The 25,514-nt window shown below is 32.0% G+C and overlaps 2 protein-coding genes across 3 annotated transcripts; one reads left to right on the top strand and one right to left on the bottom strand.

Moving 5' to 3' along the window:
• Window positions 1-1,147: 1,147 nt before the first annotated feature.
• LOC107449628 (uncharacterized) lies at window positions 1,148-7,333 on the bottom strand. The gene is made up of 5 exons (XM_043044031.3): window positions 7,154-7,333; window positions 5,452-5,568; window positions 3,024-3,150; window positions 1,363-1,420; window positions 1,148-1,287 (listed from the first exon to the last, which is right to left on the bottom strand). The coding sequence occupies exons 1-5, from the start codon at window positions 7,301-7,303 to the stop codon at window positions 1,209-1,211; spliced, it is 531 nt and encodes a 176-aa protein (XP_042899965.3). The 5' UTR covers window positions 7,304-7,333; the 3' UTR covers window positions 1,148-1,208.
• Window positions 7,334-12,025: 4,692 nt separating this feature from the next.
• On the top strand, window positions 12,026-22,576 carry LOC107449616 (innexin shaking-B). 2 transcript variants are annotated; one of them, XM_071178118.2, is made up of 3 exons: window positions 12,026-12,406; window positions 14,237-14,506; window positions 21,333-22,576. In XM_071178118.2, the coding sequence occupies exons 2-3, from the start codon at window positions 14,252-14,254 to the stop codon at window positions 22,152-22,154; spliced, it is 1,077 nt and encodes a 358-aa protein (XP_071034219.1). In that variant the 5' UTR covers window positions 12,026-12,406; window positions 14,237-14,251; the 3' UTR covers window positions 22,155-22,576. The 2 variants fall into 2 exon arrangements, with proteins under 2 accessions (XP_071034219.1, XP_042899979.1); XM_043044045.3 differs by lacking the exon at window positions 12,026-12,406 and adding an exon at window positions 13,092-13,213.
• The last annotated feature ends 2,938 nt before the right edge of the window (window positions 22,577-25,514 follow it).

Here is a 25,514-nt window from a genome sequence, read left to right as displayed (position 1 = left end):
TCTCCTTTTGCTAAATAGAGAGAAATCTTTTTTGAAGAGGGGGGGATAACAGACCTCAATGAATTCTATTTTTGTATCTACAAATAGTAACTTAATTTCATAGCTTAATAAAAATAACAGTGATCTGTTATAAAATTTAAAATGCAGTAAATTATATGCACAATAGGAAATCGATTAATTGTTTTTCATGGGGCCAGTTCATACGATTGCTAGATAAGGGGGAAAACGATGAATTTGGGTCAACATAAAGTATTATATAACTTAAAAATGTATGAAAAGTAATTAAGAAGTAAAGGACTTGAAAGTAATTATTTTACGATAAGTATAAAAACTTTTAAAAAATTATTTTCCATACAAAAAAATAAGAATAAACGCATACATTTATTTAAAATATTTCAAAATTTTGGTTTAAATACTTTTTTCCTTACTCGACTTACTGTCAATGCATTTTCTTAATGCACTTCAGATAATTTTTTCTCTCGCTTGAAAGGCATTTTTACCTTTTCAATTAGAAAAAAAGGAAATTATGCCACAATGTTGTTTTTCTCTTGCCCTATCAAGTATGGAAATATATGAAAGGGCACAAGCCAAAAACTACTGAGTTGATTCTCAAACAAACCTTGCTATATCAGCTGTCAAAATATAGAATGATAATGCAGATTAAGGTTAAGTTAGCTAAGAAAAGTCCTCTGTTTGGACTAAACGAAATTACTTTGCAAACAGCCCAATAGGTAAACCGACTTAGAGTTTATGATAAATTTGTTTTCAATAATTTTAAAGAGGAAATTATGGCAAAATGCTGTTTTTCGTACTTGAAAGGGCATCAACCAAAAACTACTGAGTATAATCACTACCAAGCCTTGCAATATCAGCTGTCTCAATGTATAATGGTTAAGTTGGCAGTGAAAAGTAATTTGTTTAGAATAAACGAAATAAGTTTCCAATAATAAATTGAGTTATGATAAATTTGTTTATAAATAATTTTTATTTTGTATGGTTGAATGCTTAGTATAGCTGTGGTTCACTTGTACTTAGTTGATAAACTTATTGGATAACCTAAAAGTGTTTAATAGCCATTAATGAGTTGTAACAGGACTATAATAAATCATTTTCATACATACATTATTAGTTATACACCAAGAATAACTCCAATGCAGCAAACTTTTATTTTACTAAATTCTTTTCGTATTACAAATGTATCGCTATGTCTACTCGGCTGGGCTGCTGCTGAAGTCGACATCGAATAGCAAAGCTTCCATTGATTCAAGCTCTGGTTTCTCAGTTAAGCTGAAAGTGAGAGTTAATGTTCAAAATGTGTTTTGAGGCTTTATGAACATGTGAAATTTTTTTTTGTCTACTTACGGTAAAAAATTGTCCGCTTCTGCGTTTTGATGGGCAGTTGTTATCTTGAACGCTGAACCTGAAAAATAAATAAATGGCAGACGATTCCCCAAAGTATATATTGCTTATAAAAATATTATAATTTAAAAAATTTAAAATATTTTTTTTGTTCTTTTTTTTTGTAAAAGTAGGAAAATAAGTGTGCCAGATGTGACAAAAAAAAAAGATCTTAAAAAAAATTTCATGAAAAGAACAATAAAAAAGTGTAATAAGAATTTCCCATCATTCAAAATCACAACTTTTTATAATCTCTAGCTGACTCCTCCCTTGTTCGTTATGCTAATCAGACCCAGTTGTTGTTTTTCATACAATATTTTTTTTAAGTTGATAATAAAGATAATTTTGTTTGTAAAATATCTAATTATTATAATTTTATGTCTTATTTTATTAGTATGCTAAACGTAACGAAATGTACTTACTTAGATTGGTACTTAGATTTGAAAAATCATCAGCTGTACTTATAAAAAAAATAATAATAAACTTAGGAATTCAGAATGTGTGACGCAATACGAAGTAATAAACGAAAAGTAATTTTACTTGTTAACAATCTGTAACGATAACGGTATATCATAACAGTTCGCATTGGAAACTTTTATCACTCTTCAATATTATTATTTTGAAAAATTTCAATACATTTTTAAAAATTATATCTTGCTACATCTAATCTCTCTCTTACTTTTCATTTTCTCATTTTTTTATTACTTTTGAAGTCAAACTTATAAAATGAAAATCACTAAAGAGATAAATTTTTCTACAACAATGGATAAATAATTATTTGAAGAAAAAAAAATTAAAATTGCGATCACTTTCAAACAGATTATAATTTGGAAGAAGAAAAAATAATTACTCGTTAAAAATGGTTTTAACAGTTAAGTTAAATTTCAATTCTATGTATTTTAGCGGAAAGTAGATCAGCTAGTATGTTTTTCCTCGGCATTTGTTATCGAATAAAATTTTTCATTCCATCGAAATCCTTTTATTTCTTTACAACACGCCTCCGTTTTTTCACGTTTCTTAGTTTTTGAGAGGTGAAATTAAACAAAACTTAAAATTAAAAAAAAAGTGAGAAAAAATTCCCAAAAATGAGCACAAATTGCAATAATTTTCAAAAATGTTAGAATTTCAAAGAAAAAAAAACAACTTTATGTTAAGTTCTTAAACAAATATAGCCCTTTCAGCATGCTCTGTAGTTGCATTTCTGTGACCTGAAGAGCTGCTCGTATCAGGGACCCCCACCAGGGGGGGGGGGGAGTTGGGCTCACGATGCGCCCACTTAAAGCTTGGGGGGAATTTTTACACTAAATAAAACGAATAGTTTGGGGGGGGGAGAATTTGCCCAAGAATACGCCCAAGAGCTTGGGGGGGGGCGGGCACTGGCTCGTATGGTATTATTTCCTTCAATTTTAACGGTTAATAATAATTCTCGACTTAATTATCAAATGTTACAATTTTTTTTATTTCGTAGTAGCCCTTGTATATTTTTCTATTTTCTTTAGGAAGTACACGTTTCTAAGTCTTCTAGGTTTTCCAAACCAAAGTGTAACATTAAGTTGGACACACAAAACATTGGTTATATATATATATAATATATATATATACTTTGCGCCCAATTGGGTACTTACCATATGTGCATGTATGTAGTGGTTTTGGAGCTGCACTTCTTTTGGCCAGCAAATACTCTTCGTTGAAGTTCGATGCTTTAGAACAAATCTCCTTCCTAATGGAACTCAGCTGGACTTTCATTTTTGCCTGTACATATGAATAAGAAATATTAGATTTCAATACATAGATTTTTGTAATTCTAATGAAGAATGCATCATCTTTGTAAGCCACCATCAGTGGCCCCCAAGCTCTTGGGCGCATTCATCCCCCCCCCAAAAAAAAAAATTTGCTAACTTCCCCTTCCATGTTAGCTTGTTCGAAATAGTGCTACTTTGCTTGCATTCTACTCATAACATGACAATGCTTCTTTTATTTATGTACTTAAAAACAAAAAATTCTCTCGACCAAATTCCCCCCCCCCAAACTCCAAACTATTCGTTTTATTTAGTGTAAAAATCCCCCCCAAGCCTTAAGTGGGCGCATCGTTTGCCCACCTTCCCCCCTAATGGGGACCCCTGGCCAACATTGCGGAACATTTCTACTTCGAAAAGGATTAATTCAGTGACAAGTGCAATTTCAGATTTTCTGAAATGCACTGCAACGCAAATAACTGAGCTCCTTATCATTCCTAATTTGCTGAAATCGAAACAATCCTTTTAATGCATATGTGAAAGATCTTTTTATATAAAACATATAATATATATTATTTATCATTGAAAACACATAGTACGTCAATGTAAATATTTTTCTTATTTCAATTATTAAAAATTATTAATTGGGTACTTGCAACGCGAGAAGAAGTGAAGTGATTAGGTATAACCATATTATTTAAATTAGATTTAATTGGATAACGATAAGCTACGTCACGCGTGTGTGTGGATTGTTGTTGTTAATTTACGTCGCACTAGAGCTGCACAATGGGCTATTGGCGACGGTCGCGTGTGTGTGGAACCTGATTGGTTGCTGAATCGACAAATGTTTATTAAAATTTACTTAAGATGACGTCACTTGCAGGAATACTATTGCAAAGCGAGATTTCGTTCATTCTAGTTTATGTTAGCCTGTTTTAATATTTCTTCCTACGGCACTAGTGTTCATCACAAATGGAGAATGATTCTAAATTCCGATAAAGCATTTTTTCTAAACCACAAAATTTACATTCAAAATAAATATATAAATAAATCAAATTGGAGGATACTTCAATACATAATAATAAAATTAAAAACTCTGAATAAAAACTAGTTTCAAGAATTTTATTAGTCAAACATTTTATCAGTCTGTAAAAATAGATTAATAAGCATGAATCTTATTAGTCTCTTTCTTTAATTCACCAGCCAAATATGGAATAATATGATTGTTTTCCTCCTCCGCTATGTCCCGATTATTTGATTTGCAAAGTCTCGGGATTCTCAATGGGATAAGGCTCCTCTTATTCCAGGACTCTATGGGATACCTGCAAATGACGCAATGTGGGTATCTTGATCCTGATAGATTTTTGAAACGTAGCATTTGTTTACGTTTGCAACTGCTTTTTCCATTCTATTTCGAGTAAACCAAGCCTGTCAAGTATCAATTCTCTTAAGTGACACATTCTATATTCTTTCACAAATATTTCAAGTCTGCATGCATTAATTGAACATGAATGTGCTAGAAAATGGTTTCCATTGAAACGGAAACGAAAGAAAATAAACATTGAGAATGGCTATCAGAGAAACGTACTTCTTCTTTGTTGAACTTGGTTATTTTTAAAGTTTTTAACTAATGCATATCCTTTTCATAATTCATTAATTATATTGTTAATAGAAAAGCATTGTTTTGAAATTTTTTTCTGTACAAGCATTTCAAATAATTTTCCTTTGGCGTATGGGCGTATTTCTTTCCAGTGGGGATGCGATTGTTCCTGTTTTTCAGTGGCGCCATCTATGGCCAGGATTGACTTCTGCCATGCCATTCACACAACCACAACCCGTTTATAGGGCGGGTCACATTCACACACAAAGGAGAAAGGACATAGAACACACACAGAGAGAGAAAGAAATATCCATGCCTTGGCCGGGATTCGAACCCAGGACCTTTCTGATGCAAGGACAGTTCCCTGCCCCGTACACAGGCCGGTCGGCAGCGTTTTAATTAAATGCTTTCATAAAAATAATGGAAATACTAAATAAATAATGGATTTATAAATGGATATAAATTTAATTACAGATTTCAAAAATCAAAACTGTTAGAAAACAATTCTTAACTTTCGAAACCCATATGATCCTTCCACTGAACTCTAGGGTTCCGTGGAATACCATTTGGGAACAGCTGATCTAGAATGCAAAATTGATTCAGTTTGATAACGAAAATAAATAAATAAAGAAGAATTGCCTCGAATTTAAGGAAAATGTTTCTTCCCTCAGAATGTATTTGTATTTAATCAAGAAGAGAACAATTATTAAAACTTACCTGCTGTTTTTGTAGCATTTTCTTTTCACCTTTTAGTTCTCTAATTCTCTCCTGCAATATCTCCTGCCGTAAGTGAGTTGCTCTTAAATGCACTTCTCTTTCGACGAGTCTTTTCCTCTGCGTGTCATATAATGATTTAAAGTATGATAAAATAAATTAAAATTAAATAGTAACAACTATTTTTGATTAATTTTAAAGTAATAGGAATTTTAATGGATCACCAGGGAATACTTTATTTATAACTCTCTTTGCTGTTAATAAATATATATATATAATGAATAATATCAAGAAACTGAAACGAAAAGATATGCTCGATAATGTAAAACCTTCTTTAGCTTTAGGTTAAAAAATAGATGGGTTTTGAGAGCTCGAAAATTGACACTCATAATCAAGACTAACCAGAAAAACAGCACTGATTTGAGAAAAGGAATATAAAATAAAGGTAGAAAAGAAGAAAAAAAATCTAGAAGAACCGTGGAAGTTAAGAGAGGCTACTTAGGTTCGTGATTTGCCTCTTTATTTACATTTATACCCACTGCACTTTTTTTCTACAGCGTATTAAGATTATGACACTTAAAATATGACTCAAAAATTTAACTAGGAGACATGAGACTTTAAGCAAATTATTAAAATTAAGGAGAAAAATTTTTGCACTTTATATAGATTTTATTTTATCATATTGCGAACCAAAACATGTGACACAATAATGTAATATATAAAGTATTTGTTACAAAAATAATATATTCGAAAAAAAATATCCGAAAAGTTATTTTTAGGCAAAGAGTGTTTATTTTAAATTATTTTAAACAATAAAATTTTAAAGAGTAGCATATATGAATTTTAATTTCTTTTGAGCAATTCGGTCGATTTCGTTAAATATACGGTTTTGTATTTTCATAAAAATTACGGTTTTTTTTAATATTAATTTAAATTAATTAATAAGCTAATACGACGTAAAACTAATCATAATTTATGATTAAATTTTTTTATTATCAAATAAAATGTTAAAAAACATTAAATAATAGTTAAAAAATATTTTTTGCATAGGATTAACTTAAGATGAACGCAAAAATTGTTTTGATTCGCGTAGATAGTTTTAGAGATAGGATAAAATAAATTTTCGTCCTCTCATTCAAATAAACCATATTTTATCGAATCAAGACCATATTTTCTAAATTGTGGCAGCTCCCCATGCTTAGAGAACGGCATTCATCTAAAAAATAATTAATAAAAAAAATTTATTTGTTCTCAGAAAGTATAACTAAATTTATTCAGAAATAGCACTAAGTAATTAACATATTTAGTTCTACCTTTCGAACCGTTTAAGTTGAAATTTAACAAATGAAAAGCTGATTATTAAATTAAAAGTTATTTAGAATAATTTTTTCTTTGTATAGTTGGATTGTTTTAGGAGCTAACTGGATAATCAAATAATTTTTTAAAAATTTATCTCATTTTATAAAAGAATTTATTCTTGAAGGCTATCATTATAGGTCCTCTTACGAGGAAGTACTGAGTAATTAGTATGGTTCGTTCGACAAAAGCCTTCTAGGTTGGAGCCCCCATTTAGGAAACTTCGGTATTACATTGTTTAGGGGGTGAGCTCTCATGTATTAAATAATTTACTCTTCTGATATTTGTGAAACATGATTTAGAATATTTAAATACACAATGTCCCATTTTAAAGAGGGGGGTGCGATACCTTTTTTGCAATACTTTCTTGCATGTTTTCGTATTTAACTTCAATGTCTCGGATTTCTGCTTCCATATCAGCTTTTTTCTGCTTCACTGAAATTTGAAACTGGTTAAATCTTTTGGGAATGTTTATCCCTGAATATCTGCATAATATCATTTGAGTATAAACATTTAAAAAAAAAATTGGACGGGCTTATTATTGTAATTCGTACACCAGAAGCGCTATTTTTTAGCATAGATTTAATGAGATCTAATATGAAACATTCCAAATTGTGATACAATTTCTAAGCAAAATGTGAAATAAATATTAAGTGTGAACATACAAAAAGCAAACAATTGTCATAAATAAAAAAAAACCTATTTATATTAAAATACAACAACGCTGCGGTTGTTTTTATGCTTTTTTTTCTCGTTCTCTGTACGTATTTTCAAAATATTTTTTTCCATTTGTTATTGTGACAGTCATTTTGCTTTCATGTGCCTATTATGAAATTTATGTTCCGATTTTGAAAGGTGGTGTACCTTTCACAACATTGGTTTTGGATTTTATGTTAAACAAGTAAGGGTGTAAATAGAGATGGATAGGACGCTTTGTTATATAATTATATTACTACGAGGGTTGCTATTTATATTTCTGGCCTTGGCAACAGTAAGTGTCGCTAAGCGACCGCAGATGATTTTAATCGAAAGTTTGATATTTTTAAACATAAATTCAGCAGACGATTTACCATTATAGCTTCATTTGTGTTGTTGACAGTAAATTGAAAAGTTCTTCTCTTTCAAAAAATGGAATTGAATCGTGAACATTTTCGTGCCATTATTTTTCATAACTTTCGACGTGGATTGTCAAGACAAGAGTGCTTCGATGAACTTAATTCTTTATTCAGCGATAAAGCGCCATCCTACAGCACTGTAAAAAATTGGTATAACGAATTTAATCGTGGTCGATGTTCGATCCAGGACGAATCCCGTGCAGGTCGTCCAAAATCCGTTGTTGTGCCAGAAAAGATCGATGCTGTGCATGAACTGATAAAGCAAGATCGTCATGTGACATACCGTGAGATAGAGGCGTCTTTGGACATAAGTATGACTAGCATCAATAAAATATTGCATGAACATTTGAGCGTAAAAAAAAATTGTTCGTATTGGATCCCGCATAATCAGACAAACGCTCAAGAAAAGGCTCGTGTCGATTGGTGCAAGGAAATGTTGGGAAAATACGTTCAAGGTACATCAAAGGCTGTGTATAACATCTACACAGGTGACGAATCATGGATCTATGCATATGAGCCGGAAACAAAACAGCAATGAACTTTATGGGTCTTCCAAGCCGAGGCAAAACCAACAAAAGTTGTCGAGGAAGAAGCACATCGAAACAAACGATTGCCTGTTTCTTCGGAATTAACGGTCATGTGGCAACAGTGGCGTTAGAGCAACGCAGGACGGTCAATTCTGAATGGTACACGACCATTTGTTTGCCAGAAGTCATCGGAGAAATTCGAAAAAAGCAGAAGAACTGGCGAATCATTCTTCATCATGACAATGCGAGCTCTCACACATCGACTCAAACAAAGGCATTTCTGACGGAGCGAAAGATCGAACTGATGGGTCATCCGCCGTACAGCCCTGATTTGGCACCCAATGACTTCTTCTTATTCCCACACATCAAAAATAAATTACGTGGACAACGATTTTCGACCCCCGAAGAAGCGGTTGATGCATTCAAAACGCATGTTTTGGAGTTACCTCAATCGGACTGGAAAAAGTGCTTTGAAAATTGGTTCAAACGCATGCAAAAGTGTATCGATCATCATGGAAAATATTTTGAAAAACAATAAAACCAATTTCATCCAACATGTTTGTTTTTTCATTATTAGGCCAGAAATATAAATAGCAACCCTCGTACAAGTTCAAAGCCCTGAATAATATTTTGAAACATTCAGCATTCTTTAAAAAGTCTAAAGCCTCAGAAAATATTAAACCATTAAATTTTGTAAGTAATTTACAATGGCAAGAAAAAATATCTTTTACCTTCCTGCTCGAGAGAAAGCTGGGATCACTTATGTAGTTATTTCGAGTGTTTTTAAAGGACCTGGTGATTTGAAAAATCAGTATAAGAAAAGCGAAAAGTTGGTTTGCTGCGTTCTACTTCAGAAACTGAGACTTTATTATCACCTAATTTCACAATTAGTTACTAAATTCTTTAACAAGTGGCGCTACTGACTGAAAAATAAACTACAAAAAAGCCGCCATTCTCATGTCAACTGTTTTCAGCTCAAATATTTTCTCACGAGTTTGTATTTTCTGTGGCAAACAATAATTCTCTTGATAATATCTTTAAAAGATTTCTTACTAATGAGAAATAAAATATGGTTCCTTTCGCAGAACGCAGTAAATCGTTCATTTTATTTTCTCCCGACTTTCCTTATCTGAGTTTTTATTACCTGATTAGGACAATTGCGGGGTGAAGTAGGATTTAATGCAAATAAACTTTAAAAAAAGGATATTTGTTTATCTGTCAAGCCACTTCTGATGTATAAATAAGAAGAAAGATAAGAAATGGATATCGTTGATAAAGAAAGCTTTCTACTCTGTAAGAACCAAAAGAATTTTAAAAACTAAATGCATATTTCACGAAAATAAATCAGTTAAAATTGGAAAACTACTGAAAAGAGGAAATGTAATGTTGCATATTTTATGGAAAAATTAAACAATTATTTTTAATATGACTTTCAAAAATTAACAAAGAAATTTATATATATATATATATATATATATATATATATATATATATATATATATATATATATATATATATATATATATATATATATATATATATATATATATATACACAGGGTGATTCTAAAAAGATGGGCAAAATTTTAGGAAGTGATAGTACACACCAAAGCAAACAATTTTTATCAAAGAATGCATGGTCGGAAACGCAAAACCGCTAGAGGGTGTCAAAGTTTATGTACTTATATGAGGCAAAAACACACAAAGAACGATGAAGTTAAGTTATAAAAGCAAATTTAATGGCATGTGATTACAATAAGTGTTCAAAACAGTGGCCGGCAGCGGCTATGCACGCAGTACAACGGCGAAGAAAAGATAGGCGAACATTCTGAAACACACCAGGCACATCACGAACTTTCCCTGCAGCGGCCGAAAGCTTGGCGACAAGAAGCGCAACGCAGTAACTCGCAACGTTTGTTGGAGCAAAGAAACAATATAAAGCATTTACAAGCAATCCCTATCACGTGCAGCACTAACAGACATGGCAGCGTCATCAGGGTGGCATTTTTATGTTTTATTATGCTTTATTGACATTACATACATTTGCAGGCTTGTTTGCTCAATTTAGGCTCATAAATCTTTGTCAAGTACAATACAGATAGAACAATTTGGAGAAGGACAAACCCAAAGAAATCACCAAGAATACATCCAGGCTTACGACGGGATTCGTACCCGCCACCCCCACGCTTCACATTGTGTTTGACGGGCGATACCGCTCAACCAGGGAGGCCCCACATTCTTAGGTTATCAGTGTGAGAGCAGTTTCAGCTTTTGGCGTTAAAATACCGCGAACAACCATACTCCTGACTGCCGCAAGATAGATAAAGATAGAAAACAAAAGCAAGTCAGATGAATATTATATACTGAGATTAAAAAAAATCGAAGTATAAATACTTAAACTCAATAGAGTGGAAACTGGATTTAATTTAATAGAAGGGAAAATCGCGTTTTTTTACACAGGTAATCGTGCACCATGTACTATAATTATACCAACATTAAGCATCCTTGTTTAAAATATTAGTATGACGACTTTTAACGGTTCTCCATAAAGAATAAATTCATTCTCTCAATTAATTTTGCTTTTTAGTACAAAGATTATATTTTTATTTCAATTAGTACCTATTGCCAAAATTGATAAGGCATCATTGACGTCAATAACAGTTTATCGATTTTTTTGCACTTTCTTGAACAAATTAGTTCCATATTCCCATCATCTTTGCAATTAATTAGTACATAACTCGTTTTTTTTTTCAAAATTTCAATTAGTAACTACTACTAAAATTACTTATCATTGGGGTCAGTAATAATGTTGAAATTTTTTTTAAAGTTTTTCCTTAACAAATTTGTACCATTTCTCCATTAATTTTGTTTTTCAGTACATAACTTACGTATTATTTTCTTTAAATTACAGTTTATTTTAATTTATTAATTTTATAGTTTAACGTTCTAAGAGCATAACTAAAAACTAAAATAAACACGTGATTTCAGATAACTCGAAATACTAATATGGTGACGTAATACGATTTTACTACCATTATTACGTTGATCATTCAAATAATCTGGCATAATGGATTAAAAGAAAATTTAGTATTATAAAATGCGCCATAAACAAGTTTTTGAATAGAGTTATAAACTAGCAAGCATCACTGATGTTATCTTAAATAATTCAAAATATTTGGCAAAACTGAATCGTCCTCTGATAAACAAATGAAAAAATTACAGTTTTTAAATGTCTCTAAACTAAAAATATACTTAAGCACTGATGTTACATGAAAAAATTCAAAATATTTGGCAAAATTGAATCGTCTTCCGCTAAACAATTGAAAAAATTCCAGTTTTTGCATGTCTTTAAACTAAAAATATAATTGAGAAATCGTAAATGGGCTTCATAATATGTTTTTAATAGGGTATTTTCACTTCAAGGAGAAGAAGATCACGGACACCCACGCATGTGACCTATAAAGTTAGCCAGCTGATCGTTTGTAAGCGAAATAGCTTGTTTAAATTGAGTTAAGTTCATAAGTTAGAATGTTAATTAACGTGATGCTAATTAAATACAGGGCCGTATCACGCGTCGAATTTATTGAAATATAATTCTTTCTTGTCTACGTTTTTTTATTTAACTTAGATTTACAATTTGTTTATGTATTTTATTGTAACCGTGATATATTTTTGTCTTGTGTACCTGGCAACTTCGATGCATAATTAGCTTGTTTATGTGTTACATGGCTTCTTGCCTATTTTTGTGTTAGATGAGATATATATATTGAAAGGATTGGAATCTTTGTGAAAGAATATAAAATGAGTTACTTGAAAGAATTGATACTTGATGGTTTTGGCTTACTCGAAATAGAATGGAAAGAACAGTTGCTAACGTAAACACAAGCTACGTTTCAACAAATAATCAGGATCGAAATACCCACACTATGTTCCTTGCAGGCATCCCATTGTATGCATTTAGGTTTGTGAATACTTTTACTTTTAGTTTACTTTTACTGCCTTCAGTATATTTGCTATCCTTCTTCTTTTTCAGGCATACATACACATACTAATTCGATATTTATTTTATTAAATGTATAGGTTCATTTTACCAATACCATTAAGTTTTCGGATGTTATGAAAATAATTAAGACTAGTACATATTTTCAGACAGAGAAAAAAAATTTTTAAGAATAAATTGTAGAAATAAACTTACATGTAGCTAAATATTCTTGATGAGCTTTGGATTCTTGTTCTGATAGAATAATTGTATTAAATATTCTATCTAACGACTCATTACTTTTATTCATTTTTAAATTAGTTTCAAGTCTTATTAAATACAAAGCATTAAATATTATAAAATTATTTTTATTCATTAAAAAAAGTAGGCGTAAAAGTACATATTTCAAACGATTTTTTTTGGAAATTAAATCGTTTAAAAATAATAAAAGCATATTTAAAAAATCGTTTGGACTTTGATTAGAACTTTTAAGAAATTTAATTTTTGTTTTATTTTCATATTGCAGTTTTAGTATTGTGGATATGTATCGTCCTTATATTGAATACTCTAATTTAAAATTAATTACTAAAGCTATCTAATTACTCGAATCGCATTTGCATAGTAATATTAAAAATTTCGATACAAACATCAAATCGCTTCAAAATCGTTTGTCATTTTTTAGGTTTCCATACATTCGTAAGTAGAAAAACATTTTACATATGAATGAGTTGATGTATGTTTTGTTGTTTTCGATGAAGTGTAATTATTGATGGTACTAATATAACAAAGGTAATGTGTTTATAATTTGAGCTACAGTAGTTAATTAAATGAAATGTGAATGCGCCAATGATTCTTTACATTGCCATTACAAAATATTTCAAGTTTCAATGTCACATAAATTGTCTATAGAATTTATTCTTTGTATATTTTCATATTCAAATATGCTAACGTTGATTTATTCTAAATTCCAACTTTTGCAGCTTTTTAAGTTTTATTTATTATTTTTAAAACATATTACTTAATGCAATAAGAAATAAAAATAGAGAAAAAAATAGATTTCATTATTTAATATGATAATCACTATATTGTGTAAAATATATTATGTAAGATACGTCATATTTTATCATAATATATAAAATAATATGATAAAATTTAATTTATATAAAATATTATGATTTAGTTTACAGAAAACTTTATAGTGTTTGAGGTATAAATACTCTTTTAGGTATGGTATTTAAGAAGTATTCTTTTTTTGTTTCTTATAAGCATATAAAACATTTGTAAAATCTGTGTCTGTATTGCACAGTAAAACACTTTTAAAAAAATTAAAAAAATATATAATTAGTTCATTGAATAAAAATTTTTAATACCTAGACAAAAGTTTTTACTTTGAAATATGAATAGAAGCATTATATTATAATTATTGAAGTATAAGTATTTTTTGCAAAAATATTTAAACATAATATCGAAATTTGTTTAACCAAAATTGAATATCTAAAATTATTGTTATTTTTGTAAGAATGCTGACTAGAAATATTATAAATGTTTACATGTCATAAATATTTTAAAAATAATTTGTATCGGTTACATAATTTGTATTGGAACAGTTTTAATTTAAAGTAAAATCACAAACATTTAAATATTTTAATGCATTTATATAAGAGAACATTGTTACATAAACACATGAATGCAAATTGGATTTATCCGCTTGCGCAACTTTGCAACTAAAACTTGCACAACTTTGCAACTAAAACTTGCACAACTTTAAACTTGTTGAAATAACTAATCTATTATTATCATCATTCCTTTCAGGATATATAAAAGAATATGCTCCACATCATTAGTGCTTGGAAGAATATATTCTCTGAGACAGAGCAATTCAAACTGGATCACTGGATGTTTCGCCTTCATTATCGTGCCACAGTTTATATCCTACTGATGTTCTGTTTTCTAGTGAGTACAAAGCAGTATGCAGGAGAACCCATCAGGTGTTCTAAAAACACTCAAGACCACTACTCCATCGTGGAAATATATTGCTACATAACCACCACATACACTGTGACTTTAGCTCTGAATATGAGCGTGAGTATTCAATATATATTTTTGAATCATCTTTTGTCCGCAAACGGTTTTCTCTCCACTTCAATGATTTGTTCAGTTATTTGAGTACTGGCGCGAAAGCCAGTTATGGCTATGTCGTATCTAGAACTAGGTTTATGGAAATCGATTTTCATGCGCTTAAAAATTAAATCCATTTCAATGAACGAAGTATTTTGTAGTTTTTGCAATTGTATGGTCATTAGATTAATTAATCAAAATTTATTTGCAACCAAGCCATTTAAATAAATGGCCCAGTGGATTTTGTCGGTAAAGCGTGTACCAGGCACAATCTTGCGAAAGTGCCGCTATCTTCGTTGTTTAGTTTGGGACTTTAAGCAGAGCAGAAAAGACGCTTTACGTCCATTGCTTAACAGAGGTTGCGTCTACATACAGAACGTTAGGAAATCGAACCAATCTTCAATGTATAATTATTTGACAGGACTATGGAAAGCAGGTCAATCATGATGTCAATGCGATAGTGCGCTCTTTGATACTTTGATCCATCATGCGACAGTCCTCTAAGCCAATGCATTCTCGCCACAGGTTTAAGATAACCCTTGATAACATGGGGAATACATTTGTGCGATGGACAACGATGATTTTAATCCACGACCACTAATCTGTTTTTGTAAATATTATTTAAAATAGATATGCTAACTCAACGCGTCTTTCATTCAACTAGAACTAGATCAATGGAACTCTGCGCATCAACAACACCTCACTATTCTGATGTCAATTTGCGCATGCTCGGTATTCTGAAGCTTTCTGGGCTCCGTTACCACTATTTTGTTTACATCCTTCGTAAATAAGTATTTATTACATAATTCAATAAAAAGAAAAGACCTCAGAAACATTGGTTAAAGTTCATTCGCAATTTTAATTTGTTTAACTTTTATTTCGCATATATTATGTTTTTGTATAGGTGACTAAGTAAGTATTTAAATTACCAGCGGGTGACCGAGCTCCGCTCGGAGAAAACAGGTATCGAAGTTAACTCGAAGATTTAAATTTTCAATTGTGATTTATCAAAACAATACATGCCATAAGAAAATTTGTGAAACCATTGGTGAAAAGATAACCGGTTAAAGTGCACCATTGTAAACTATCTAAACAAAGTTTGGAAAGGGAACTATTCTATACAAAGGTAAAGTTTGAAAAGTCATAGGAAATAAAATGTAATTGATAACAAAAAATTATACAATTAAAGACGCTGTTCACAACGAATTCGTAAATTTGCTTCCGTTCATCCGCTTCTTGAAAATTCTTGTCCAGGAAAAGGCGTCGATGAGAGAGGTATTGTCGAGCATAAAAGACGATGTAAACTCCGCAGGAAGACGCGTCATCTTGGTGGTTGTAAGCGTTGCGAGGTTTCACGATGCATCCTTTCAGCTTTTCATTCGTAACAACGGTATTCAAAACGTGTCGCAGTATTTTTCTCAAAACAGCATCGATGGGCAGCGGGTTGTCGACTGGATCGCAGACTAATAGTTGACGTTCTCCATAGCTTGCTTCGTAAATTCCTAGCATCCAGTGCTCGCCTCTATCCATTTGAGCTCTCTTGTGAATGGGAATGAGTAGCACGTCGAATCCTTGTTGAACGCCGTATAGATAGTTGGAAGCCTTGTTCTGGTCGCTGATATCGTTGAGAAGAGCCATTCCTTCATAAGCGCCATCCGCTGTTGTAACGTAGAAGCGTGCGACAAATTCAGGGTGAAGTACGGCAACCTTGGCGGTCGGGTAAGCTTGTTCGGCGTAATGGAGAAGCATTCTGACAATGACGGTATCTTCTAGTTCTCCATTTGCTGGTAGAATTGAGTTGATCGCTTGTTGTTCCAAAATTCCGACTCCTTGAAGAATTTCATGTAGAGGTGCGTTCTGCATGTTGAAAATGTAGCTTGAAATCTGACGAATGTTGAAATGTCGGACTTTGTTGACGGTGATTTTAACACAGAAGTTAAACTTTTCTCCACTTTGATAAATGTAAACTAATGCGAACCTTACAATTAAATTATTAATTCCTTCGTATATTATTGGTTTAAGTTGTCGAAAATTAATATTTCAATTGTAAGGTTCGCATTAGCATACATTTATAAGAGTGGAGAAAAGTATCTATAGCCATTATGGCGAACTAATAAAGTTTGAAAATATCCTATCTGTAACTCCGAACTGCTCGACCGTAGCGCTTCAAAACCGGCGCCAATCGATTCCTCGTGGCCAAAAACCCCAGACCCCCAAGTTTACCGGAGTTTATTAATTCTGGGGCGATTTTCGACTTGGCAACCATTCCTCGTATTATAGTATAAGATATAATAAAATAAGAATATTTTCTCAGAATTATCTTCCTAAAAATTTTTTTTGAGATTTTAAATATTTTCAGTTTTTCTTATTGTATCCATTTACAGAAATTTATATTTTCCCTTTATGGGCTGATTTAAATATAGCTTTTGCTTGGATATTGATTTTCTTTGATAACTTTTTTTTTAAATCTTCTTTTCCTTTCAATTTTTTTTTCATCTTCCGTTCTAAAAAACATTAATGTAATATTTTGAAAACAATTTTGAAGTAGAATATAACAGTATCACAAATTTACTTTTAAGGATTTATTATATAGCTCTCTTTCAGTATTTTCTACTGTTATTTTTCGAAATTCTGTTCTTTCTTCATTTTTTGTACAATAAATGTTCCTCAAATCGTTTTGTTTTAAATTTACCGACAAATGAAATAAAATGAAACATATTTTTCAATAAACATGAAGAATATAATTTTTCACCATGCGTAAACTAATCGGTATTTAAACAAAGAAACAGGCAAAAAAAATTTTCAACATCAAAATGCTAGTTTAAGTTAGGCAAGACATGACTTGCAATATTTTGCTTGCTTGTTTCACTTAAGTGTAGTAAATTCTACCTTTTATTTAAAAAATTTAGGACTTAAGAGAGTGACTTCATAAAAGCCTGAAGTATGCTTTAATATGATTTCATTTCAGACTTTTACCAAGTCTTTGCGGTAAAAACTAGGAGTTACCAACACCTACCAGTGAAAGTTCGAAACGAGGAATAATTTTTAATTACTGCCAAAATTAATTTTAAAATTTATTGAAATCTTTTCAATAGTTATCGAAAGAATTATAAACATTAGTTTAGCTTTTTTTTTTTTTTTTAAATTTGTAAAATGACATCAATGTTGCTTTTTTTAAAATTTCTAGTAATTTTTCAAAAAATTAATTGTAAGATAGTTCCATTGGCATTATCTTAATTCATACCTTATTTAAATTACCTTTATTATTTATTATTTCAATTAAAAATTCAAGCGTTTTTTAACCTTTTTTGAGACACACTGTATTCAATATATAGAGTTCTTCCGTTAAAAGGGGCCGTTGCTGATGGTTAATTTTTTTTCGCCAAATCCAACACTAAACATAATAAACAATCATCTATATTATATAAAACGCTAATACGTACGTATGTATGTATGTATCAATAAAACCGATGATATTTCTTTTCTCGTGCTGGCAACAGTTTTCATTTTTAATTGATTGGATTCGGCGCGCAAGAGCACGTAGTGAGCTACCAGATAACAATAACCAGAGTGAGCATTATCAGGTTGTTCAATTCAGATTCATGCACTAAAAACATAACAATATTTAATTTAAACTCAATTAGGAATTAATTAATTAATTGAAGTGAGAATGCTTTAAAAGGCCGCTGTTGAATTGATATTTTTCTACTGGGAGCTACCTAAACGTCTAAAAAACGTTTAAGTATTTGTATTGAATGCATTGAATTTTTTTTATATTTCGCGTTTATTTATGCATTGAATTTTCACGCTTTAAAATGCAGAACATTAGTGAAGCAATATTTGATAATTTATTTTGCTAATATGTTTCTTATTTAGCTAATGTTTTGATTTTTTCACCATGTACAATCTAAATAGCTAATATACTTTTTTAAAAGCCAATAAGAACATTGGTAGAATTCTTCTAAGTACAATACTGTGTCTTTGATGATAAAATACTATGTCTTTGATGATAATATATTATGTCTTTGTGCTAGAACATTGTGTTCATTGGTGAGCGAGAGCAGCGAGTCATGGTTCACGGCGTGAACCACATAGGATTGCGTAGCAATTCTCGGGGGTTGGCGAGCGTTAGCGAGCAGGGGGCGGAGCCTCCTAGTTGCTTATAATTTTCAATTATCTGATTAATCAAGAGGTGTGAGTTCCATTGCTCGATTTACCATTCACTAGTGTTTTTTAAGGTTAAGTGCCACTGCCCAGTATATATTTACCCTGTATACTCTTCACTGACGTTTTTTTTTTTTTTTTTTTTTTTTTTTTTTTTTTTTTAAAGTTAAGTGCTACTGTTCAGAATATATTTGCCCGGTATATCTTACACTGATGTTTTTCGAAGGTTAAATGCCCCTTCTCGGTATACTTTACTCTGATTTTTTTAAGGCTAAGTGCCATTACTGTTGCATACCCTACGCTGATATCCTTAAAAGGTTAAATGCAACTGTCCGATGTACATTTACCCGGTGTACCCAACATTGATTTTTTAAAGCTCAAATACCATATGCCTCCCAGTATTCACTGCTGACGGTACGACAGTTGAGGGGAAGGTTTGCCTTTACTATCACAACTTCACCCGCCATGATTTTGAGATTTTGCGAGTTTTTCCCTTTAACAGAACAGTACTCAATATTTCTGATAATGAAAAATCCCATTCCATGTAATCCTTCGTTTCGTATTTTAAAAAGAAGGAGTTGAAAACTCCTAGGTTTTACCATTAAGGCTTGGTAAAAGTCCGAAACGATATCATATTAAATCATACTTCGAACTTTTACCAAGCAATTTTGGCAAATCTTATGTCTTACTAGTGAGACTTAGGATTTACCAGACTCCAGGCTTTTACAGTAACATATACACTACTGACCATTAAAAATGCTAAGCCAAGAAAATAGCACGCCACACGCTTGAAATTTGCGTGACAGATAGAATGTGATGGTGTGAAATGTAAACGATTAGGTTTTTAGATCATTCACGGTAAGCAGGTGGCAGTCAGGAAACTTATGCGTGTTGAAGCAGAGGTTCGGTAAATTTTATCATACTAAATTTGCATTTAAATGTTATTTTCGGCTTAAAGAGCTGTTGTAACTCCTTGTGTAAGAAAAATGTGTACCATTACAAAATGTCTAGAATAACGTGCCTGACTTTGAAAAAGGAATGATAATAGTCTATCAGGGTGGCGGTTTATAATACAGCATTATTGCTGTTTTCGTTGACCGAGACCCCTTAACTGTCCCCACAATATGGAATAGATAGGAGCAGGGGGATCATATGGAACGTCATGGTATATTTCATCGATCCCCTACTACTAACAGTCAAGAAAAATGACATTTTATCCGCATATCTTCAAGGGGTCACACAACCACAATACGAACTTTGAGAATGGAATTGAACATCGATCTCCTACTACTAACAATCAAGAAAACTGACATTTTATCCGCATATCCTCAAGGGGTCACACAACCACAATACGAACCTTGAGAATGGAATTGAATATCGATCCCCTACTACTAACAGTCAAGAAAACTGACATTTTATCCGCATATCTTCAAGGGGTTACGGAACCACAATATGAAACTTGAGAATGGAATTGAAGTCGTTTACAAGACAATGTGTTTGTGATCAAACAGATCAACAACGTTTGCAGCAGTATGAGCCACTTACGTGTTAACCAAGTCTTCTGTTACTCTTGACGCTGCGTCATACACCATGAATGGCGGCACAGCGGTTCTGTATATAAAACCAAGATGGCCATTCCCGTGTTTGATGGAACAATAGAGGACGCACATTTCAAACTAACATTCGACATCGCCATACTGGTCCATCACTAGCAGTGATTATGTTGAGTGTTAATGAATACACGAGTCAATACCGTCTTGTTTGCATTTCTGGCTCTTTGAACGCCAACCGTTACTCGTAGCTCTGTTTTATTTTCGACCTCGCTAATGTTATTTTTCAGCAGGATAATATGCTACTAATGTTTTCCGAACTGAACTGACCTTCCTTCATACAAAAAATGTCCAGAAGTAATCGTCGTCAGCACGTACTCTAGATTTTTGAACAATTGAAAATTTATAGTTAATGGCTATCAAATAACTGACTTACCACAACTCACCAATTAATATTGTCAATGAACTACGTCATTGTCCTGAAGGTGTAGATCCCCTAAAATGACAGTGTGACTAATAATCGGGGAGGGCAAATGATGTTTTTGGTGTCTGGTGGGTTAACTTTGGTTGCTGGTTTGGTTTCTAAGGATCTATACTCCTTCATTTTCCACTAACAACAACTGGTGTAAAAATTTTAATAGCCATCAGTGTATTTTGCGTTTTTTTAAATTATTTCTTAGTTTAATTTTTTTACCTGTATATCAAAATAAAAGTAATATGAATTTAATTGAAAGAGAAGAACAAAATTCTAAGTGAATTTGTTTGAATACTTTGAGAAGATATTTCCGTATCGTGATCTGTCGCACCAACTACAATCGCAAATGCGCCAAATAGATTTTAATCTAGCAATTTTTTTATAAAAACATATCGAGGTTTAATCGGAGCTGATTACGAGTTATAGCTTTTGAGTTGACCCTCTTCTGCGAAGATTTTTTTTTCAATTTCCAGTGGGCCACTGCCCGAAATTTGCCAAGAATTGGCGATTATTCTTCCAAAGATCAGGATATGGAATTCTTCTCTATTAGGAGAATATTTGAATTAAAATCTCTTTTAATTTTTCATAATTTTCTTTACAGCCCGCAGAAGGAGCTCCACATCCGGGCATATTTCCAACTCAGGATGAAACCCAATACCAGTACCACAGGTACTATCAATGGGTGGGATTCATCCTGTTCATCCAGTCCATAGCGTTCTACCTTCCTCACTGGGCATGGCTGGAGTTTGAGAAGGGAAAGATCTCGTGGTTGCTACAGGACAGGGGAGAGACCAAGGTTTACTACAACAACCAACAATACAGTAAAAAGGACTTGATCGTCGAGCATCTTCATTCACGCTGGAGTGTCGACAACACTTATAGTGTAAAATACTTCGGCTGCGAAGTCGCTTGTTTCGTCAACATTTTACTTCAGATGGAACTGCTGGACCAGTTGTTTGACCGACAGTTTTATTATTACGGTATCGAGGCGGTCAACTACTTGAGGTGGGATTCGCAGACTGATCCGTTTTCTCGCATGTTTCCGAGAGTGACTAGCTGCACTTACCGGTATCTAGGCGAATCCGGAATGGTCAGAAGCACGTCTGTCATCTGCTTGCTAGCCGTCAATGTCATCAACGAAAAGATCTTCCTCTTTTTGTGGTTCTGGTTCGTTTCTCTGGGAGTTCTGACGTTCTTCACCATTCTGTTCAGGCTCATTGTGTTCTCTTTTCCGTCCCTGAGGGTGACCATGCTTCGAACAACATACCGGAATATCCCCGAGAACGATGTGAAAGCTGTCATGGAAACAGGTAATATGGGAGATTTTCTGTTCATCACTCTCCTGGGACAAAACATGAATGATATTTTAATGAAAGATGTAATAGTGGATTTTTCTGCTAAAATACAGGGAAAACATTCATAATTTTTTTCTGACATTTTATGTATACGCAATAAACAAAGTTTATTTAAAGTTAATTTAGTCGAGATAACTGTGCTTTTAAAAAGGCATACTTTTTGAGCGTTTCAACAATCAATAACTCTAATGATGTCGTTTCAAAACTTCTCCTTTACATTTCGTTTTATTATCAATGAGATGATTAAAAGGTTGTTGAGTGTGGCATGGAGATATGATGAACTCCATCCCCATATCTAATGCAATCGAAATTGTTGAAAGCACGAGCCAAGATTGTCTTAGGATCACCAATAAAGAGGATCATCTGTCGATTGGGGTAGGTCCGTTGCGAACATTCAAATCAATTTATTCACCCCTGTATGTGACGCCTAAATAGAACTAAGATCATTTTTTCTTTCCTGCAGAAAGAAAATAAAGTTACATGATTTGTACTTTGGTGTTTAGTTTCATTAGTGAATTTTTTAAAATAAAATTTGAAATCAGTTTAACAAATTTAAAAAATATGTATAATCATCTTGTATTCATAAAGCCTAAAATTATGTTTCTTAATTAATTTCTTCATTTCATTTGGAAACATAATTCTTTCTAAAATCGTTTCTTCTACTAGGATGGCATCTACTCGTACAGATGGCAATTAAGAGTTCATTTAGAACAATTTATATGGGAATTATAGAAAAAGAAGTCAACTTTATTATACTACCAATATACTTAAAAGTTTTTCTTTTCCAATAATTTCATTCAAATATAGCAAAGATATAGAAGATGTTTTTGTTCGATAAATAAAACCTTTTTAAAACATCTATTATTATTCTTTTTTTAAAAACTATTTTACTTCCAAAAATTTGGATTTGAAGAAGACATACGGACTCCAAACTCAAATTGAAGACCTTGAGAATAAAAAGTGATTTTCCACAACTTATGGAAATACCATTTTATTAAGTATTATCTATCTATTATATATAATTCTCTTACGTGGCTCCCAAATTTTGGCTGTATTTCTTTTCCGCCGGTGGCAACGTTTGCTTTATTTTGAAAACACCAAAGCATTCTGCCTTTTTCATGATGCGTTTCTGATCTAATATATATAATTCTCTTACGTGGCTCCCAAATTTTGGCTGAAGTACTTTTTACAACTAAATAAGATTCTTTTCACAACAGTTAAGTATTTACTTTATTTTCTTAATTCATAGAGAAAACAGTCGGCAAAGAATTCTGTTAGGTTAAAAAACATTTCGCTACAAAAATAACGAATTCTAAAAGAAATAAAAATAAACAACTTAAAAAATAAAAATGCTGCTGCCAGCCATAGAATTTTTTGAAAGTTAACTTAGCAACATGAATCAAAATGACATTGATCAAAATTATGATACCTGAGCGCTTGACGTAACAAATCCGTCAATTCTAAAAGAGTTGTATCGCCAAATGCCCAAATTAACAATTGTATTCTTAAAGAAATTCTATAAAAAGTTTTAAATAAATAACCTACTTCTACAACTGCTTCTTGAAGAACTTGGCTCATTGATTAAAAATATTGTTTTAATTTTACAGAACTAACTTTACTTCTACTTTCATTATTGCTATGACCCTCTTTCGTTACATTTTACAACTTCATGCTAAATTTGAGGACTTTAAGTTGTTTTGTGGTTGAATACTGACATTTAGAAATGTGTACATAAAAAAATAATATTTAGAGGTTCAGAGTTGCCTCAGAAAAATTTGAATTGTTGACATTGAACTTAACAATGGAAACAATCGTTTTTGTGAAAAATTGAATTGTATTGTTGACATCAAAACTGAAAATATTGTGTTTCAACTTAACAATACTACCTTAATTTATACTTTAGAATTGCCTCGGAGAAATTTGAATTGTTAGCAATGACTTAAACAAAGAGTTTCATTTTAACTGATAAATACTATATTATAATTTTAACTTTTTCTCTGACTATACTCATTTTCTTATTTTTTCTTTGTTTTTTATACATTTTATTTTTTTGTGATAAAATAAAAAACTTATAGATGTTCTGCTTCTGAACACTGATGAAAACACAAAATGATGAGCTTCATCAACAATCAAAAATATATACATTTATTTTACAAATTCCATATTATTAAGGTGGCGCCCTTCAGAGAATTAAAAATACAAAATTATCTTCATCAAAGCCGATGCTTTACATCCGGCGTTCAGTGGCTGACTACTATTTCATATTGTTTTACAACACGTGGCTTTAGCCCTCTGTTGGGAAGCATTTTAAAACAAAACTTACAACAGTTACTTTTCTCAACAACTGAAATTTAGAATAGTGTGATTAAGAAAAATATGTGAACTGTTTGCAATTTCAGATTAATATTGAAATGTACAGGTTTAGAATTTTCTACAGTGAAAAGTTTTCGGAACTTCAGTATTCAAAAAAGTATACAAAAACTAGACGTTAAGAACGTATCCAATGAGCGAGCAAAGCGAGCATTGGATTGCGAAGCAATCCGAAATGAACTGTGAAAGCAGTTCCGGGGGTTGGTGAGCGCCAGCGAGCAGGGGGCGAAGCCTCCTAGTTATATATAATTCTCTTACGTGGCTCCCAAATTTTGGCTGTATTTCTTTTCCGCCGGTGGCAACGTTTGCTTTATTTTGAAAGCACCAAAGCATTCTGCCTTTTTCATGATGCGTTTCTGATCTAATATATATAATTCTCTTACGTGGCTCCCAAATTTTGGCTGAAGTACTTTTTACAACTAAATAAGATTCTTTTCACAACAGTTAAGTATTTACTTTATTTTCTTAATTCATAGAGAAAACAGTCGGCAAAGAATTCTGTTAGGTTAAAAAACATTTCGCTACAAAAATTCGCGATCGCAACGCTCGAGTACGCCGTCTAGCGGGAGCCTGTAAATATCGGACATTAATTTATCACGTTTTCATTTAGTTCCATCAAAGTCATTGACTGAATCAGACGCCATTTTTTAGCAGCAAATAGGAAACAAAATTTCCCTAAGGAAAAGGCCGAAGAACTTGAAAAAAATCTCCAGAATATTAGTAAATCTTTCAGGAACAGAACACGCCAAACATTTGAAGAAAAATTCCTCAATAATTTTTAATTTCTATTATCAACAAACTTGCAACTGATGACTTCCGATTTCGGATACTGTTACAGATGTGTGTATTAAGGTAAAATGCATTTCTTCTGTCTTCAATTCATTACGAATTAAAGTGAAGTCAACATTGGTTTCGTCATTCCAGTGAATAAATATGAATTCAGAACATACAGAATTGTAATAGTTATAGAATAGTATATATTTCTGTATCCATATAATTCGGAAAACAACAATAAAAAATTATCCAAGTTACTTGAAATAGTGCCATTTCTGCTGATT

Source organism: Parasteatoda tepidariorum, chromosome 2, assembly GCF_982258835.1.
Source record: "Parasteatoda tepidariorum strain Cologne lab strain chromosome 2, Ptep-v5.0, whole genome shotgun sequence".
NCBI classification, from domain to species: domain Eukaryota; kingdom Metazoa; phylum Arthropoda; class Arachnida; order Araneae; family Theridiidae; genus Parasteatoda; species Parasteatoda tepidariorum.
Note: the sequence above shows the minus strand (reverse complement) of the source record. Positions and strands in the feature narration are given on the sequence as shown.

Excerpts from the sequence above, each read along its gene's own strand:
- LOC107449628 (XM_043044031.3), bottom strand. The coding sequence starts at position 7,303 with ATGATATTATGCAGATATTCAGGGATAAACATTCCCAAAAGATTTAAC. Across the intron at positions 3,151-5,451 it reads AAATGCTACAAAAACAGCAG|GCAAAAATGAAAGTCCAGCT; the intron begins GTAAGTTTTAAT and ends TCATATGTACAG. Across the intron at positions 1,421-3,023 it reads ACTACATACATGCACATATG|GTTCAGCGTTCAAGATAACA; the intron begins GTAAGTACCCAA and ends TTTATTTTTCAG.
- LOC107449616 (XM_071178118.2), top strand. The coding sequence starts at position 14,252 with ATGCTCCACATCATTAGTGCTTGGAAGAATATATTCTCTGAGACAGAG. Across the intron at positions 14,507-21,332 it reads CTTTAGCTCTGAATATGAGC|CCCGCAGAAGGAGCTCCACA; the intron begins GTGAGTATTCAA and ends TTTTCTTTACAG.